This window comes from Anarrhichthys ocellatus, unplaced genomic scaffold (assembly GCF_004355925.1).
Source record: "Anarrhichthys ocellatus isolate YVR2014 unplaced genomic scaffold, GSC_Weel_1.0 scaffold40, whole genome shotgun sequence".
NCBI classification, from domain to species: Eukaryota; Metazoa; Chordata; class Actinopteri; order Perciformes; family Anarhichadidae; genus Anarrhichthys; species Anarrhichthys ocellatus.
The window spans coordinates 5,163,292-5,183,279 of record NW_022280070.1 but is presented as its reverse complement, the minus strand read 5'-3'; the positions used below and the strand labels follow the sequence as shown (position 1 = coordinate 5,183,279).

Here is a 19,988-nt window from a genome sequence, read left to right as displayed (position 1 = left end):
CCCCGGCTCGAGGCTGCACCTGTGCGGGTGATGCGCTGCTTCCAACCTCCATAGGTCTAACCCTCCCTGGCGGCCGCCCTTGAAACTCCCTCAGGAACAGGTAGATGGCCTGGGCGGACACCTTGATGTTCTCCAGCTCGAGCACAGCTTTGATCTTACGGAAACTCAGACCAGCCCTCCGCAGCTCCACCACTTTGTGTTTGGCGGCATCATCCAGCCGGCCCATAGTTTCTCACGCTAGAGGGACTCTGTGAGTTTGGCGGTTGATCTCTAGAAGATTCATAAAACATGTAGTAAAAAAAGATGGTAACTAACATTTAGTGTACGATTAATACTGGGAAATAAACAACAGGTGCTGCCGCTGTGGACTTCTTCTTGTATATGAAAATACCAGTAAAGCAGAGGAGTATAATTGCTTCCAACATTACGCAAAACTTTTGCTCAGCTCCTCCTAGTATCCTTATTAGGTTATAACAAGATATTGTTTTCGAACTGTTGTAACAATAAACTTACTGCATCGTGTTATATCAAGAAGCACTTTTGTTATTATCCAGTACAAACGTATCCCAGTAAAACAAGAAACGTATATTTATAAATACGGATCCACATAAAAAAAATTAAAAAAAGATCTTATTTGTTCTGTCACCGCATATTTTGACATTATTTGCTGAAATAAACAGTAATAGTACGAGGTGGCTAACGTTACAGGTTATCAGAAACTTTCGTCCAGATTAAAAACAGTCATAGATTGGTGAAAAATAACGGTCGCCGTGGTGGCAGATAGGTAACGTTATACGATGCCGTATAGTAACGTTAAATGAATCTGTACCAAACGTAAATGTTAACGTTAGACGAGCTAACAGCTAGCGTAAGCACAGCGCCGTTATAGAGTGAAGCGCTCACCTCGTCAGGGGAAGGTCGATCGATGATTAAATCATTCCACGTACCAATATGACGTATTTCATCTCAGCCTAGGTACGACGTAGTCAACTAACATTGTTATCGACAAGAAGGTAAATAAACAAATGAGTTGTAAGTGGCGCATAGGTGGATACGTCACGTCCGCTCTTGCGTCATCACCGAGCGACGTTTTCTCCGGCCGCAAGTGGTTGAATCGAAATCACCTCGACTGAAAAAAAACAATATGTAAGTTTAACCATATATTCGATTACAATCGAGCTAGTTTCAATCCCATTACGTGTTGTATCATATATGGAATATTGTGTCACGTTTTTAAACCGTTTGTGCACTTATGAATAGTGTCGCAATCGATAAAACAGCAGTCCCCCGTGGCTGTGTGCGCCTTGTTTTGAGGAGTCAGTTGAATCAATGGCGGCCGAATTTTGTCAGAGAGTAACGTTACCTTTGTTGGCAGTAAAGTTGACTAGTGTAAGAGGTTTCAGTTATAATAGTATTAATATGACATTACACACGCGCTCCCAATAAAATAACATTACAGCCGGCGAAGTTTTTAATATGCAAATATCCAGTAAGGACATTCTCGCTATATTGCGGCGGTTACTTACGACCCGCACAGACTTTACGGTCCTTTTGGTTGTACGTTCTTTACAGCATTAATAATGCTCATGTGTAGAAGAAACTGTTATCCTTAGTCAAGTTTTGAAACTGTATTTCGGTCGATAGGAAATGTTCGGCCAACTATTTTGATAACGGATTAATCGTTAGTCATTTATCAACCCAAAACGTCTCGTTGGTTCCAGCTTCTCAAACGTTTTGCTGATCCCATTCTGTGTAATAGTAGCTTGAATATCTTTGGGTCTGTTGGTCAGACAACACGGCAATTTCAAGACACTAACTTGGGCTCTGGGGTATTGTGGCATGCACATTTCACTACTTGCTGACAATAGACTAAATTTATGAAAATAATTATTAGTTGCTGCCCTACACCAGTCACAATGTCTCTGATCTCAAAGTAACAGCAGCTCTGACTTTAGGGCACCGTCACCCACAAAGCGGAAGGAGGAGGAAAAAACAAAAGACAGAGGCAAAGACAAGACTAGTACCAAGGAAGGAGATAAGGAGAGAGGACGGGAGAAGGCTAGGAAACGTCGCAGTGCATCTACTGGCACCAGCAGCAGGTTTGTTTTCTACATTCTTGATGCGATTATTAGTGTTTATGTTTGTTATTCTCTGTTACTTAGTGTCTTAAATATGTATATTTTTGTACCTAACATGTTTTGACCATGTCAAGATCTAGCTCTACTTCAAGCAGCAGCTCTGGTTCGAGCTCAGGTTCCTCAAGTGGATCCAGCTCATCTGGATCCAGCCGCTCTGGTTCTTCAAGCTCTCGTTCCTCCTCATCTTCCGGCTCCTCAGGCTCCCCCAGCCCCAGCCGTAGACGCCATGATAACCGCCGCCGATCCCGCTCAGCGTGAGTCACTATATCTAACGCAGCTAGCTACCCATTATGTATAGACTTTAATGTCTTGTTTTTTTTTGCTTGTTTAGAGACCTGATGAAATGAATCAAATGTTTTGTTTGTGAATCATCAGGTCCAAAACACAGAAGAGGGGAGATGACAAGGAGCGAAGGAAAAGAAGCCCAAGCCCTAAACCAACTAAAGTTCACTTAGGGCGGCTGACCAGGAATGTCACCAAGGTCAGCTGAGAAACTGTTAAGATTGTTGATATATGATGTAACATGATTTGAGATTATGACCTCAGAAATGTAATGTTGGGTAGATAACAACAACAACAACAACATGTTTTATAATCAAAATGGAAAGTAAAAAAAGAAAAATGTTTGAGATAATAATCATTTTCTGTTAACATGGTTCTGACAAACCTATTGTGTCTTTTTTTTGCACAGGACCACATCCAGGAGATCTTTTCCACTTATGGAAAAATCAAAATGGTCGATATGCCAATGGACCGGATCCACCCACACCTGTCCAGGGGCTATGCTTATGTGGAGTTTGAGACTCCTGATGAGGCTCAGAAGGCCCTCAAACACATGGATGGAGGTAGGCCAACGTGTTCCCTTCAGTGCCTCTGTCTCACACCATTACTCTACTGGGCATACGTGTTGAATAACTTTCTGTTTCAACTTTGTTATTGTTAGGTCAGATTGACGGACAGGAAATCAGTGCATCTGCCGTGCTGACTCAACGAGTTCGTCCTCCACCTCGTAGACCTTCTCCCCCTCGCAGAATGCCCCCGCCACCACCCATGTGGCGTCGCAGTCCACCACGCATGAGGAGAAGGTACATTTATGATTTTCAATCAGTAGCTACCTACTCTTGATTTTCACAATATCATGTGAGCATATGTTCATGTTGTTTTGTTCAGACCATTAAGCTGTTCATTCTTCAGCTTTATTGGCCGAGCATGTTGTTTCTCTCAATGAACTTACACACCAATAGACATACATCGGGACAAGGAAAACAAAGCTTAACAAAGTCGAATCAATTTTATTTACATATTTAAAAAGAACAATCTGCTCTGTCCCGTACAAAGCATACAACCGCGAGGTGGTAATTGTAGTTTCTTTGTCTGTCCTTGCAGGTCCCGCTCCCCGAGGAGGCGGTCCCCAGTACGCCGCCGTACTCGCTCCAGGTCTCCTGGTCGTAGGCGCCACCGTTCTCGTTCCAGCTCTAACTCCTCCAGATAGACGAGTTACCTGCCTCCTGATACCAAGTGATCGCTTGGATTCTGACACCAGATCAGCTGGAGTTTCTGCTTTCCCAGACCTCATGGATTACAAGAAATAAAATCCTCTGCATTGTAGCAAACATAAACATCTGCCTGCATGTAGAAAGCATAAATGTTTTTTTTAGTTTTTTGTGCAAATAGGAGTATTTTCTTTTCATATTTGGTGTTCGGTTGACCCTGAAAGCTTTCTCGCTAAATATGTTGTGTTTCAAGCTGAGGTTGGCTCCACTGGGTTCGACAAATATTTCTTTTAAAGTGTAACTTCTTTTTACAATGTACTGAATTTTTAGACATTTTGAAAAATAAAATTGCTGAAACATGTAGAGTGTGAGTTCAGTATATAACTTGTCATATTTTGGCTTTTTGGATTAAATCCTGGTTAGAGGCCAGAGTGCGTTCATACTTCTACCATGATATGTATACTTTACGTATACATATTCTTGTAGGCAAAAAGGGGTTTCTGTTTTATATATCTTCTATGAAATTTATTTTTTACTACTACCAAATTCTTATCAACAACCGCGTCTGTTCAGGTCGTTAAAATCTTTGCGGAGAGAAAAAAGAAAAAGCTTGAGATCTGGTATATATTTCCACGCAGGGAATTGGTGAAGGAGGAGGTACAATCTCACAGACTGGGAGTGTCGTGAGCGCATTTCATACCATCACAATGACCGCTGGAGGTCTCACTCTATAAAAAGGCAGAGCTAAGACTTGAATCTATTGCTGTATATGGGTTATACAGCATATACACTAGACTGACCATGCTCTACTATTCAGCCCTCCACCTAAATATGACAGCCTTCTCGTTAGATGTGTAGGCGCGTTTGTTTGTACAAATTCAGTCCAGCGCGTCCCAGCGGCAATCTTTACTTTTGATGCACGAGAGTTTAAGGTTTTCAGAACGCTGAGCAGGAATCTGGGCAGAATCATTTGTGTTATGGCTTCGGATCAAGAAAGGAACAGTCAGCGTGTGAAACAGCTTTTGGGGAAACCTGGAAATGGAAACTGTGCCGACTGCGGAGCTGCGGGTAAGCTGGAGGGGAGTCGCTGTCTGACTCCGACAGATGCTGGACAAATACATGATTTTAGTGACCTCGCAGCGACTTAAACCTGTTTGTGAATACATGTTATGACCATCCTACTTCTTTGTTATTCCCGTGGGATATTATCAGCTTGAAATAATGAACTCTCTTCGCCACAATTTCACACCGTGCCTCCAGTTCTTTCTCGCAAGGTCGTTGAGTTCTCTTTTCAGACAGTCACGGAATGGTGTGGTGACAATATAAAAGTTGACATAATGAAGACGAAAGAGTGTAAATGTAAAAGTAATGAATTTGAGGAGGGCTCTAAGGAAAAAGTAACTATTGTAATAGTGAATACATGTCTCAGCATGTCTCAGCAGTTAAAAACAATACAAAATATATTTAATATGTATTGTTATTCCTATGTGGGGTATATGTTACAGATGTATTCTTCATTGGTTGAGGGTTCAAATATGTATTCATCTGGAGGTTGATTTCCTTTTGCATACTACACATGTGGTCACACACCATGATGGGCACACCTAGTTGGTTTGTTCTTATCATATCGGCAGTCAAGTGCATGGGCATACAAGAAGGGGTAACAAACAGTCAAACAGGTGTGGCTTGTGAAAAAAGGTCTGTACCCAAGTACAACCCTATAGTTAATAATATGAAAAGCAGCAATGCCCTTTTAATTGGAAAGCTGCAGCTAGAGAAAGTTAGGCAAATATTTAACATTGTTTTCTTGAAAAAAAGACCAAATTGACTTCCGGTATTAATCATCAAAATAGCTGCAGAATATTTTTTTCTCGTTCTATTGACTAATGAATTAATCAAGTACCGTTTACTTATTTTAAGGGCGTTCGTGCATTTCTGCTTTCCTGACCCTTACATTTCTGTTATATGCCAAATACATGTTTTCATCCTCTTTTTGACTTTGTATGCATCTTGTTGTCTTGGAGACTGACTTCTCAGTTCGACTGGTTGAATGTCTCAACTACAAGAGGCCCACACAATGAGGAGGCGATGGGACTGGCTAGCTACACATCAGATACTTGTCTCTTGTGTGCAGATGCACGTGTGCAGCTTTGTGATTATGCACAAGGAAGTCATATTTTTTTTTTGTTCTCATGCTATTTTGTAGCACGAGTTCACTAAGTTTTTATGCGCAATGGTTGAAGGGCTGCAGCACGCTCATGCAAACTATGTGACACTGCCTGAGTTCTCTGACTCAGTTACAAAATGACCACCACGTCAGCTGTAATCTCACCTTGCATTGATATGACTAATGAAGATTCGTGCTTTGTGTGTGTTGTGTAGCCATTCACACATTTGCTGCAACCCTTGCCTGTTCTGTGTCGGTTCGGACCTGAATTGAAATGGATTAGCATACTGTATGTTGTCATAACAAAATAATCTGCCATGTTATTTACTCCCTTGGTTTCACTAACAAGGACCACGCCAATAACAGTATAAGTTTTGAGAGGTTTATTAGCAGTGGAATGATTGTTAGATTCAAGAAGCGGAAGGGGTTGAGGGATGAAATAGATACAGGGTAGGGGTAGAGGGATGAAGGGGTGTAGGGTAGAGGGATGATGGGATGTGGGGTAGGGATGAAGAGATGAAGGGATGTGGGGTAGGGGTTGAGGTAGAGGGATGAAGGGTAGGGGAAGAGGGATGAAGGGATGAAGGGTAGGAGAAGAGGGATGAAGGGATGAAGGGATGTAGGGTAGAGGGATGAAGGGATGTGGGGTAGAGGGATGAAGCGATGAAGGGATGTGCGGTAGGGATCGAGGTAGAGGGATGAAGGGATGTAGGGTAGAGGGATGAATGGATGTCAGGAAGAAGAAACGAGGAGAGTTTGTAGGAAGGAGGTTAGGCGATCGATGGGGGACCATTGATGTCCGGCGGCTGGCGGGAAGGGGGGGGACTGGAGACTGTAGGGTGGGGGCCGTCTCTTCGGAAGCTCTGGCGGTGCAGAGTCCCCTGCTGTTCCTGTAATTCTACAAGAGAGAGAGATAGAGAGAGGGAGAGAGAGAGGACAAAAACGGGGTTTGGGGGGAGGGATGTGTAGACAAGAGTCGAAGAGGGAGTGAACGGGTTCGTTGTGCTTAAGTACTCTGTGCAGAGGAAATGAGTGGTGTTCTGGGCGTGGCCCTGTTCCTGAACAGTTTCTGAAACTACATATAAAAAAAAAAGAAAAAAAAGTATGCAGTGGATTTATTGTGAAATTCATAATTGCCACGCTGCATTCTCTTGGTCTCCCTTTGAAGAAATGTTTGAACTGGGTGAGAAACTTCTGACCTTTCACTTTAGCAGAAACATAACTGGGTGACATCATGTCACAAAAAAACAAGTCATTTTTTTCAGTTTATGTTTGCTTTATGTCAGAGGTCTTCAGTACATGTTTTATTGGGGGAGGCACAGAGGTGTAATGACTCATTTACTGAATGCAAAAGAGTGTGAATGTAGCGTGTGGAGGTTTTGTAGGTGTGAAAAACGTGTTGCACACACTGGTAACTGATATACAGTAATTATGCCTGTCAATTTCCAATATTCATAACAAATATTCAGTAGTTGTAGCTGCAGTTTAAATGTATGCATTGCATGTTAAAAACATGCTCATGACAATGGAGATACACATGTACGTCATATATGTATTCATAGTATAGGTATATGATGTGCTTGCTTCCGGTAGATTGCTAGTTACAGTAGCAATGTACAGTAAATGTGGGCTGTTGTGTAAATACTACATTAAAGGAGACATTTTGTAGCGTCTGTGGGCAGAAATAACATCTATGAAACACTACCCTGCCGGGGTGATCCAAGCTGAGCCAGCAGTGGTGCCGGGTCGACTCTCTCACTACTGCCGCCAGACTGAAAGAATGGAAAGAAAACACCTATCTGGCCTCACACAAACCTAAATACAATTCAGATCTTGACTGACATTCATCCAAATGTTGATCACCAGCGAAACTGGGGGAGGGTTTTCTGATCGCTCCTAGGATGTGAACTGAGTTGTTAAATGTAGGTCATGGAGACAAACTCGAAGATCTCTTTGGGTGAACTGCTTCCTGTGTAGGCTGAAGTGAGTACACTTTGAAAAAGTATTATTTAAGATGCAAAGATAAATAACTTGAGGGAGTAGCTGGCATGTATTTAAAGAGATGGAGAGAAGAAGACAGATAGACAGAATACATATTTTATCATATGTCTTGTGCTGTCGGCCTTCTCCATGATCTGAAAGTAAGACGACCCCATAGTCTCGCCATGTTGCTTATCTCTGCCATTACCCAGTCTTGACCCTTTCTATCTATACCTGTTTCTGCTCTTTCTGGACCAACACCTCTTGCAAATGCCAATTAACTACATGTTATAATTAGGATTCTTAATCTTCAGCAGGAATAATGTAAAAAACAACAACTTGTACACACTTTTTTCTGCCTGTTATAATGTGTCAACCACTGTTACGGTTGTTTGCTGTTTGCTATAGTCAACCTGCTTCAATTATAGCTGAGCCATCAGTGTCTGTTAGAAGGAGGTTCAGAAAAGTTTCAGTGTGAACAGTTATTTTGAGCTCGTGGTTTACGTGTGCATCTACATCTGTCTTTCTCCTGAGTTGCAGATCCGGAATGGGCATCCTACACTCTGGGAGTGTTTGTGTGTATCAGCTGCTCCGGCCTTCATAGAAACATTGTTCAGATCAGCAAAGTGAAATCTATCCTGCTGGATCCCTGGAGCTCCTCTGAGGTGGAGGTAAGACATTGCGTCTGTTGCGTATGTGAAGTGATTTTATTCATACATAACCCTGAAAAAAATTCTTATAGTAATAATTATAGTCTGAAACTTGGCTTGAGGTAACGTCTGCACCCTCTGGCCTCGTCCTCACCCATCAGACCATGCTCCACTGTGAGCATCACTCTCTGCCTTCCATTCCTGCAGATACAACCAATATCTTTGTGTATGTGTGTGTGTGTGTGTGTGTGTGAGTGGGACCTTTAAGCAGAAGCCAAATACACATACGCTTCCAGGCATTACACCACCGAGCACACACTAATACACTCAGATATCACTTACAAACATCCGTTTTTCTCTTCCTCCCCTCTGCAGTTTATGGACACTGTGGGTAACAATGCTGCCAAGGCCAAATATGAACAGCTAGTTCCTGCCTTCTACTACTGCCCTACACATAAAGACTGCATGTAAGTATGTCTTCCTCTGCCCTGCTAAACGTCTGATTCAGGTCACCAATACATCTAAGAGTGATTAGTACATATCTACAGCACAGATGGATACAGTAGAAACTTTTCTTTTTTGTCTGAATTTTGAACAGCCATGGTGGTGAAGGTTATCATACACTTCCATTTGTAACTAATGAAGCTGTCTTAAAGGTAAATTTGCATTGTGTAAATAAAGTAAAAATTGAAATTTATTTTTTGAAATTGAACGTCCTTGTTCTTATCGCTTGTATTGCAAACTAGATATGTTTCCATCAGCAAAAATAGCATCTCAAAATATGAGTACAGAGGATAGACAAGTATACATTTACAGTGTTATGGCTGACTCAGATAATCAGCCATATTGATTTGAGCCAGAGTAAACAGCCGAAGAAATGCAGCAGACTGAGGCCGAGGCTGCGGCTGCATTAGCCGTGCGAGAGGATGTGGCCCGGTTAATGCTAAAAGTGTTGGTTCTGAGGGACGCTTGTCTGATTCTGCGCATGCACTTTTTATTCCCGGACCAATAGGCTATCCTTAACCGTACTATTAGTCCCTCTGGACAATCTCTCTACTACCATCTCTACTACCATTCTAGCATTAAGACGGAAGTTATTGTTCAGATGGATGCATTCATTGACTTAGGGGAAACAAGTGGTTTTGGTAGCGAGGCTCACTGCAGAAACTCCTGCGTGATAAGAATGCCAAGTTCCTGTGAACAGGAAGCAACAGTTCAGTTCAAGTGTGTCTTCTTAACCGTCCAGTGATATGAAGAAAAAAAAATGTGCTGTGAGGTTTGTTTTAGAATTGACCTCCATCGTGTTTATGAGGGATGATTCTTTAAGGCCGTACAAAGGAAGGGATGATTGAATAAAGATGAGAGAAAAAGGCAAATCCATTATCCACAAAGAGCTTTGAGCATTCAGGGAAGAAAGATATTGTGTGTAGATATTGTGATGCTGATATGTTGAAGATAACAAAGCAGATTAAGCATGGTGAAATGATGAGGTGAGGAGCAAACTGATGATGCATACACATGCAAGGCATTTGTTTATGCATGATGCTTTGTGAATGTTAAAGATAATTATGAAGGGAACAGAAAGAGTCCAGATAAATGAGTTTAATAAAGATGGATATGGGAGTCAATATCTACGAATGGCAAGGTAGACACAAGTGATGATTACGAGAAGATGAGCCGTGTAATGTTTGACTGCTTTTGTTCAGAGTTTGAATACAATGTTGTTCTGAGCCTCGACATCTATGTCAGTTAAAGAGACATTTCCAACAAATTAGTCTAAGCATGAAGTAAACATCAAACCCTGGCAGAGCTGAGTGTCTAACGCAAACTTGTCCGCAGGCTCCTGCGAGAACAATGGATCCGAGCCAAGTACGAGAGGAAGGAGTTCCAGTGTGTGGAGAGGCAGGAGCCTTACTCAGCAGGTAAGAATAAAATGCGCCTCTGCCCAGTTATGCCCACAAACACAATATACGTCTTGCTTAGCACCGCCTATTTAGCATTGAATGAAATTGAAATGGCATCATCCATTTATCATTACCAACATTCTTGGGTGAAACAGCTGATGAAATCTGAGGGAAAGGAGGCCCACTTTGCTGTCTCCACTTAAAGTGATAGTTTAATATTTTAGGAAATAAGAAAAATGCAGCATGTAACTACTCTGAAAACTGTTTGTTTATCTGGATCCATAATATTGTTGCTTGAAAGTTGTGACAATATTCTGGGTAGGGATGTAACTTAAAGCAGCACTAACTCTTGTGATGGTGATCTTGTGAGAAAACTGTACATCTGTTGGGGTGTGTGTAGAGGTGCTAGTTGGCCTGCTAATGACATTACACAGTCAAAGGGTGTTAATGAATAACTCATGGCTCAGTAGGCACCATCACCCACTGCTCATTTATATGGCCGGCCCAATTAGCCTGCCAGATAGACTGAGTGCTCGTTCGAAGGATAGATGGTGTGTCAGCATGGCTTATGTCACAGAGACAATGAGGGTTGGTCATCAGGGGAAGAAAACTTTAGCTTCTCATGTATCATATTCCCCCCCCCCCCTCTGCTCTACCTTCCTGTTTCTGTTTATTGCTTATCCACACCCACCTCTGTTTCCCCCTAGCCACAGTTTGTTTTACCCTTTCATTTGTCTAAGCTCCGTTCCCCACTAAATGTATGCTGCATATCCCTTATCTCCGTCTCTTGTGCTGAATCATGTGCCTGCGTGACCGTATGAGTCACAAATGACAAATTTCTCTTGCCTTGTGACGCCTCATAAAAGAGAGAGAGAGTGGCACCGACCTGACTGCTAATGAGACTCAGCAAATCAATAATGGAGGCCCCCGCAAAGTAACTGGCAGAAATTGACCTTTGACTACAATCGAAGTAAAGCAAGTTAAAGTAGTTGAAATATTACTCGGCTAAAAGAAACAATTACTCGTTTACCTTTTTTCCCCCTTTTTAAAAAACACCTCCAGTGTTAACCCCTATTTATAAGCAGCATATACATTAACATGTAATAAAGGGTTTATAACAAACGATAAGATATTAGATTTAAGTGTTTATAAATGTACAGTATTTGTCACCAATAACTTATGAATATTTATTTTATATCACAACTGTGTTTTACTATATTGTCATTCAGCACCCACCTATGGGTGCCCAGAGCACGAGTTAAAGTTGTTGACCAATACAATATTAAACACTTACATCGGCTTACAACAACATTTTAGTTTTATAAACCATGTATCTAGTGTTTAAATACTGCATAGAAATGCAAAATTGGTGAATGTAAAGTCCAGTTTTACATGCAGCACTTAATACCACAGAGGTGTGTCTCTCTGATTATAGGCCTTTCTCACGGCAGACGGTTTGACTTGTTAAACACAGGATCTAATAACATCAATCTTATTCTGGTGTTTCAGTGCCATGGATCTCTGGTGTCGTGCATGCTTGCTCACTGACATGGCTGATGTATAAATTTAACAGGGCCAGCATTGTTTTTCAGCCTGTATCTTATTAAATTGTCCCATCATTGTTATAAGAATACAGAATACAACTTCACAAAATGATTTAGTTTTGAGAAACTCTGCTCTGCTGCAGCCTCTCACAAGGTTTAAGCACAGTCTAAGGGGACAATGAGATGCTGTAAGTATAGTCAGACATGTCTGTTCTTTATGTTCTCCTGATAAAGACATATGGCTTTCTATCATTTTTTTTTTTTTACTGTTTTTCATTTATGACTTCTGTGCCGGAAACGGAAATTTGTGCAACAATATTCAGTTAACCTGATAGAGGTCATGGTTTGTGGCTGCGTTTTTGGATGGACGATTTGAAAGATATTTCTGTGTTACTCCATGCCCTCCCTGTAGAAGGTACATGGGCGGGACTTTCTCTTCAAATTTGTAGCAGAGTGATGTTTATTTCTAGAGCCACAGTGTCAAGTTCACACAGAAGTTTCAACTTCACAACACAGTTCCACTTTAAACAGAGCCATGCTAAGTTCTATCAGGGTTAGAATTGAGCAACCTTGCAGTAAGAAAAATGATAGAAAAATAAAAAATCTCCCTTCAAGGTTTAATCTCTACTTAAAGGTAGACAAGATAAAGCCCTATTGTCCGAGTCTTATGACTGTCAAACCCTTCCACTCTGCCTCTGTCTTTGTCCCTCTCTGTCAAAGGCCTCTTGTGTTGTGCAGTGCAGAGGTTTAGGAGCTTGTGGCTGTGTGTCTCTGCCACGGAGGAAGAATAGCCTCTTTTGTGTACTCTATATAACATTCCATGTAACATTGCTCCTATTTTATTCCGGGACAATTTAGCAGCGAGACACAGTGGTCAAAAACTGGCTTTAGTCTCCCAAGTGTTTGCAAATATTTGACATCCTGTTTTAACAGTGAATGAATTATCTTGTTCTCCATAGTGTTGTGTTGTTGTGGACAGTTTGACCCCTCCCCCCCCCTCACAGCAGCAGAGAAAAACAAATGTCAGAATCATGAATAATTGATGAAACTATTGCTCAACCACAAGTTTACTGCAGCCCAGACCAGTCGATGACGACTTTATTACTGGATGAAAGAGATAAGGTGGTGCAGGTGAACCAGAGGACAAACATTAAAGTGTTTGTTAATTCCAATTTCCCTGAGGAAAGTGGAAATATTCTGGCACATTTTCCTTTGCCGCCCTTTGCTTTTAATCACATTACACTTTGGCTCATTTGAATGAGCCACTTTACTTTCAATGGAAATGCTTTTCTTGTACAGATCCCCGCAGGGGAAGTGGTTATTAGGTTGTTTCGAATGTAGTCTGCTATTTAGAGATTTCCATGTAGTCAGAAGAAAACAGTTATGTGTTACATATGTGAGGTTGAGAGTTGGCATCAAACGGGATTATTGCTATTATATTTAGGGTTCCTACACTATTCCAAAGTCAAAATCAAACACTTTTCAAGCCTTTTCAAGGAGCATTTCTAAGCTTTGGTAAATTACATATCTATATTCAGTACATACATTATCTCACTTCATCACGTTAAATCAGATGTTATTGTATCATGAACAAAGTATGAGAAATATAATAAATACCACCTCCATTCAATTTGTAACTAAAACTACACTAAAGAATAGAAAAAGACATAGAAGACAAAACGAGAATCAAAGAACAAAAAGCTGAAAAGTGGTAAAAGTCTCTTGATAATAATAAACCTAGAGCCTTGCAACAGTTTTCAGTTGTGGTAATTGCAGTGCACAGTGCTGCCGGATTGATAACATCTTTTGAACTAAAAGTAGCTTCTGTGATCGTGCAAAGAAATGTTCTGATGCCAAATATGCCAAAACCGAATAAAGATCGAGTTTGTTATCGTATGAAATCCTGTTCTTAGATATTTCTGTTGAATATTGTCATATTGCTGATTTGCGCATGCTAAGTAAGTTTGTGTGTCTGTGTGTTGTTTGGATGTGCACAGGGAAATGACAATGCATTTCTTTTCTGAAGTGTTGTTTCTATTGGCTCACAGTGGGTTTTGTCAGAGAGGCCAGTGTCAGCAACAGGCCCGGGAACGGAGCCAACACGATCTATGGGTGTAGGGACTGTTTGATATCAAGTTTTAGAAGAGATTAAAAATGACGGAGCGCATATATATATATGTTCATTGATACACTGGCACTGATCGGACTGTTAGTTGTGACACAATGGTGCTTTGGTGGTTGTCTAAAGGCCTGTAGAGGAAGCCATCAGTTGAAGCTGAATTATGTATGTGCAGTAAAAATACGCTTCCTCCCACCACTGCTGAGCTGCTGTATAGTGACATACTGTAAGCTAAAAGTGAGCACGCACACACCCTCATATTACAGCTGCTTGTAATAGGATTTTCAGCGGTCTCCTCCAGCATTGTTTCTGGATCAGTGTCCTGTGTGATATTCTCACTCTTGAATGACCACTGTTGCATAAAGTAATGAAAGATTACTGTGTTCGTGCACTCTCAATGTGCTGGATAAATGGGCACAATTTGAATGGGTTTCATGACGACCAATACGTAAAGACATATACATGCGAAGCATCAGCATTAATTTGAGCTAATTTACCAAGGAAATGTTGTGGGGCTAATTCAAGGGAAGGAAGTTGCCCACTTGGTTCGGGGAATGATAATATCGTTCATGACTATTAAAGTCATCACCTAAAGCTTCCGTAATTGATATTTTTACATAATGGATCTAAAGCCTTTGTGTCCCTTCAGCTCTACAGTGCGTTGGAGAGTTTAGGTTTCCAGCAAACTCGCCAAATGGCAGTCAAAGATAGCAACTATACCATAGCAGAGTATTTAGCAACTAAAGACAGACTAATGATTATTGGATGTATATTCTTTGGGTGGCCGGAAACACGAATACGCTGAAGTTGTTCTGTCTGCTGGATGTGTAAATGACTTGCTAAAAGGTTAGCCATATGAACTTAAGAAAATGATATGACAATGTTGTGTTTACAGCTTGTTCTGCTGCCCACTGCCCCAAAAAAAACAACTTCTGCTACCTTAAATATTTCAAAATAATAATGAGGCTTATAGCTTGATATTCCCTATAGTGACATTTGTGAATTTCTCCTCTGTGTGAATGTTGTAAAAATGTCTGTCTTTCCTCTGTTTTTTCTCTTGTTACTGCTCCGTGTTGAACGGGACCCTTGCGCTCTTTTCCCTGCAGGCTACAGAGAGGGCTTTATATGGAAAAGAGGCAGAGACAATGGACAGTACCTCAGCCGAAAATTTATTCTGTCCGAACGGGAAGGTGTTTTGAAGTACTTCAACAAACACGATGTGAGTGTTCCCTCACATTTAAAATCCGAATTTGATCTGCCTTTGATTAAAAAAAAAAAATCTCCCTCTATAGAAACGTCTTGATTTTTCTGGTGGAATCTGGAGATCCCATTTAACTCCCATTTCAAAATGTTGCTTATTACTATGTTTATAAGTACAAGACCATGGTTATCTCTCATTTTAAAAATCACAGTGGTAAAACATGTCACAGTGTGTTAACCGAGATATGGCAAACTTCTGCATTATTTTCTATTCCATGTAGAGCATGTTTGAGGGAGATGGAAGGAGAAACCAAGACAAACCATCGACTGTCCATCTTCTAAACATATCATTCTTTTCTGCAGGCCAGAGAGCCCAAAACGATAATGAAGATCAATACTGTGAATGCCACTTTCCAGCCAACAAAAATCGGCACTGCCCAGGGCCTGCAGATAACTTATTTGAAGGACAACAGCACTAGGAATATCTTTGTTTACCATGAGGATGGAAAGGTGGGGTGCAGCGACTTTCTGTTTGGTGTTTTAAGTGGAGAAAAAAAAAAGAGCCAGAGTGTTTCTCAGGATTCAGGAAAAGGTATACATGTCCCTCTGGTGGACATAGTTTGCCATTACAAATAAGAGAAGTTTACTTTTATAATCCTTAATAAAATTGTAAAACTCATACAGCATCTGAAATAATATTGTGAGAATATGCTACGTCCTCAAGATGGGGCACATCTCCCTCGGGTTTAGAGCTTTGAAAAGACATTTTGTCTTTGTCATTGGAGGTTATTATGGAGTGTCAGGGCTGGTGATGCATGTGTGAGGAAAAGGTATTTCAGAAAAACTCTGTCACTGAACTTCCTGATGCCCTGTCTTGAAGGAAATGGTGGACTGGTTCAATGCCATCAGAGCAGCCAGGTTTCACTATCTTCAGGTGGCTTTTCCTGGAGCATCCACCTCTGAAGTGAGTACATGCATGCACATACAATGCATGAAGATACAAAAGCATTGTTTTTGTATATTGTCTTGGGGGAGATTACTTACTTTCAATACAAAAAATAATAGTAATAGTTCAACACACACACAGTTTATCATTGACTAAGAATTTGCTCTTTGTTTGTCCAGTTGTTGCCAAAGCTAACCAGGAACTACATAAAGGAGGGTTACATGGAGAAGACTGGTCCAAAAGTAAGGCATTTATCTGATGTTGTTACATTACTTTTCCACAACGTGATTTATATGTTAAGGAGGTATGCAATACCTATAACAGTGTCTTGCAGAGCATGAAAGCAAAGTTGTTTATTTGACATTTGGTAAATGGACTTGTACTTGTACAGCGCCTTTCTAGTCTTCCGACCACTCAAAGCACTTTTACGCTACATGTCATTCACACCCATTGATACACTGATGGCAGGGGCTACCATGCAAGGTGCCACCTGCCCATCAGGACTAACTAATCATTCACGTCACATGTAAACCGAAAGCACTGCCTTCGGGAGCAATTTGTAGCTGTACTGTATGAATTGGCCTCTGTGTTCTGTCCCACAGCACACAGAGGGCTTCAAGAAGAGATGGTTTACGATGGATGACAGGAGGCTCATGTACTTCAAAGATCCACTGGTACACTTATTTCTACCATGTATTAGTCTCTGTGTATTCTTTAAAGGGGTGCGCTATAATTCAATGTCAAATAACTTTCCCTTTTAGACAAATAGCTTTCCATCTAAATGTATCTAGATTTTGGCTTCAGCTCCTTTAATGCAAACTATAAATCAGTGTTTATGTTTCATTCAACATCACTGAGTTGGAGTTTGATTCAAGATGATTAAACTATGCGCTTCTCCCTCTGCTGCCAGGACGCTTATGCACGAGGCGAGGTGTTCATTGGCTGTAAGGAAAACAGCTACACTGTGCTTCCCGGCCTCCCCCCGAACACTCAAGGCTACCATTGGCAGTTTGGAATTACAATCGTGACCCCAGACAGGAAGTTCCTATTTGCGTGCGAGACTGACGAGGATCAGAAAGACTGGATGGCAGCATTTCAGACTGTTATCAACAGACCGATGCTGCCTCAGGAGTATGCAGGTAAACTGAACACCCAAGCAGTCATTATTTATCTCTTTTCTTCTCAATTTATGAGTCCGATATACAGTATACGTTGTTTCCATTCTCTTTGCAGTAGAGGCCTATTTTAAGCACAAACCATGACTGTCTGAGTGCTTGAAGATCTGTTGCAGGGAATGAAGCTGGACGAACACAAGCACCTGGGATACGTACTTGATATCTCGTAATGGAAGTCTTTATAAAGACTTAAGTATGTCAGAGAAAAATACCTTAAGGTGAGCTAGTTACTATTCCCCCAGTGACTCCTCTACTCTATCTACCATCCAGCTCAACCTCATTATGTGACTGACCCATTTCTTAGGGAGTACGAATCCCTCCTAATCTCATGAATGTTAGCCTAACTTACTCGTCTGTGTCGTGATGCCACTTACATACGTACCTGAAAGAGGTCTGTCATCCTGACCTGAATGTTTGTAGAAATCAGATTTTTTGCTGCTCAGATGTTTTTGTCTGTTTTCAGTAACATAATAAGTATGCAGATGCTCACATTTATTCCATGTATGAGTACAATGATATTTAATTCTCAATGTATTTATTTTTTTAACTGTCAAATTTGCTATATACAGCTTGTGATGCTATATTGCCAAGCACTGCAGGTATAATACGTTTTTTTTTTTGGTTGCTGTTTTGTACATATTCAAGCAGCTGAATGTTAACTGGTTTGTGAAATGTGTATGATCACATTTAAGGATTGGCTTGCATTCCTTTTGTCTCCTTTTTTTGTAAAAATAGTGATCCACTTCAGCATTTACTTCCATGTGGTATATTTATCCAGCAGATGGAGACAGAGGAGAGGGTTTAAACTCACTATGACCCCCGCCTACACAAACACCAGGAGCTCATTAGGCTCATCAAATCAGTGACTGCAGTGAAACGGAAATGTTGTCACTATTAAAAGGGGTAAAGCCACGTTACTTTCTGTTTTTATTTTAGTTATCTTTCAGATACAAGAAATGAGTTGCACATTGAAAAGTAGTAAAGCCAAAAACCCAATACGTTACTGTGAACATCAAGATAGGAAAAACATGAAAATGTACAGTAAATACTATACAGGGATATCCAGTTTCTATGACTAACATTAAGTCTACCAAAGCAACAGTCATATAGAAAAGAGGCCTATGCTTCTTTTATTAAAACCTGGTTAAATATGGTTAACATATTATAATAAATGCACTGGTCAAAATGTTGGCATGGCACAATATACCCCATTTATATATTCATGATTGCAAAAATTTAAAGCAGCCTACTGATGTTTGCACATTTGACTAAAAATTGAACATTAAAAATGAAGAAATATAAACATCTGTGTGTTGTATACAATACTTTGGTTAACATTACCAACATACTGTTAGTCGTTATTTCCTCGAATACCCCTCTAAAACCTCACTCATACTCTAATTTATCATCTAAAGTGATATTCTTCCAAATACAAACTTTTTTTTACATGAAGAAAAAAAGTGTTTACATCACGTTTGTCAAAATCAGGTTTCAAAACTAAAGACTATATAAACAAGAAGAAGAGAGGTTGCATCAGCGCTCTCCAAGACCCAACATCGATCCTCTAATATTGAAATAATCCCCAAAATGTTTAAGGTTCTATGACACATGCACTGCCATGTCTCTGATGGTTTGTTTCAACTACTGTATACTTTGATTTATCATCTAGCATTAATTCTAATTTAATAAAAGAATAATTGTAGCTAATGATGCTATTCTGTACTTCATATGGTTGCATACAAAATAGCAAACATCAATTGCCAGACATATTCCAAGTGAGACATATCCCCAAATATCCACAGCTGAATCATGGAAATGGTTGGATTGAGTTTATGCTGGTGAGCTCCAAAGAGCCTGTTGAATTACTGACATGAACACTGAACCATGGACAGAACAAGCATCACTATACACTCAACGACTTTACAGGAAAACGTATCTTGCAAAAACATAAATTCTGGTGCGAGAACTTCCCATCACAATAACATAACCACACCAGGTAATGCAAAAGGTAGGTTTCCGATTCAACGCTTGGGTTTAAAATATCATGCGGCTACAGTAATGGAAGAAATGAATGACTCCATTAATAGGTTAATAACTAAGGTGTGGAGCGTCTAACATGTCTTTTCGCAAACCATAACCTGGGGCTACATTCACAGCTGCAGAAGGAGGTGGATGAGGACAAGCAGGACATATGAAATAGAGTAGGGCAGCGAGATGAGTGCAGGACAACAGAGGGAGGATGTGTGGACTGAGACAGGGAGGTTTTGAGAGGGTAGAAACAAAACTGCAAAGATATTTATACCTCGCTGGAGCCGACTCCTCAGCTTTGATCTCACCAGATATGAGCACATACGGTATGAACATAAGTGATCCACACACACACACACACACACACACACACACACACACACACACACACACACACACACACACACACACACTCAGATCCAGAAAATGACAAGGGCAGGCTCTAAGACCTGCAGCAGCTTGTGCTCTTCATCTCCTTGTTTACGTACTCCTGGAGCTTAAACTTCTCACTGGGCTCCTTCGTAGACCGGTGCTTCAGCTCCCTGAGACAAAGGTAAAATGAGGTTAAACATCATAAATCATAAACACTGCAAATGATCAGTTTGTCTTAAGATACTCCAAACATTTTCATTCATAACATCTAC

General features: G+C 40.7%; 3 protein-coding genes across 4 annotated transcripts in view; 2 read left to right on the top strand and 1 right to left on the bottom strand.

Annotated features, from left to right (window-relative positions):
• Positions 1-1,041: 1,041 nt before the first annotated feature.
• rnps1 (RNA binding protein S1, serine-rich domain) lies at positions 1,042-3,961 on the top strand. Its single transcript, XM_031867608.1, has 7 exons — positions 1,042-1,146; positions 1,956-2,099; positions 2,213-2,392; positions 2,514-2,619; positions 2,830-2,983; positions 3,082-3,223; positions 3,525-3,961. Coding segments are annotated over exons 1-7 (834 nt in total). The 5' UTR covers positions 1,042-1,144; the 3' UTR covers positions 3,631-3,961.
• Positions 3,962-4,385: 424 nt separating this feature from the next.
• On the top strand, positions 4,386-18,228 carry LOC116394490 (arf-GAP with dual PH domain-containing protein 1-like). The gene is made up of 11 exons (XM_031867607.1): positions 4,386-4,699; positions 8,319-8,449; positions 8,804-8,895; positions 10,268-10,350; positions 15,102-15,214; positions 15,559-15,705; positions 16,076-16,159; positions 16,321-16,383; positions 16,744-16,815; positions 17,052-17,280; positions 17,375-18,228. Exons 1-11 carry the CDS (start codon positions 4,609-4,611, stop codon positions 17,401-17,403), a joined length of 1,134 nt encoding a protein of 377 aa, XP_031723467.1. The 5' UTR covers positions 4,386-4,608; the 3' UTR covers positions 17,404-18,228.
• Positions 18,227-19,988, bottom strand: part of LOC116394492 (ras-related protein Rab-26) — a 78,993-nt gene continuing 77,231 nt past the window's right edge. For both annotated transcript variants that reach the window (XM_031867610.1, XM_031867609.1), the window contains exon 9: positions 18,227-19,886. In XM_031867610.1, the coding sequence (XP_031723470.1) occupies positions 19,787-19,886 (100 nt within the window). In that variant the 3' untranslated portion in view covers positions 18,227-19,786. The remainder of the gene's footprint in view (positions 19,887-19,988) is intronic.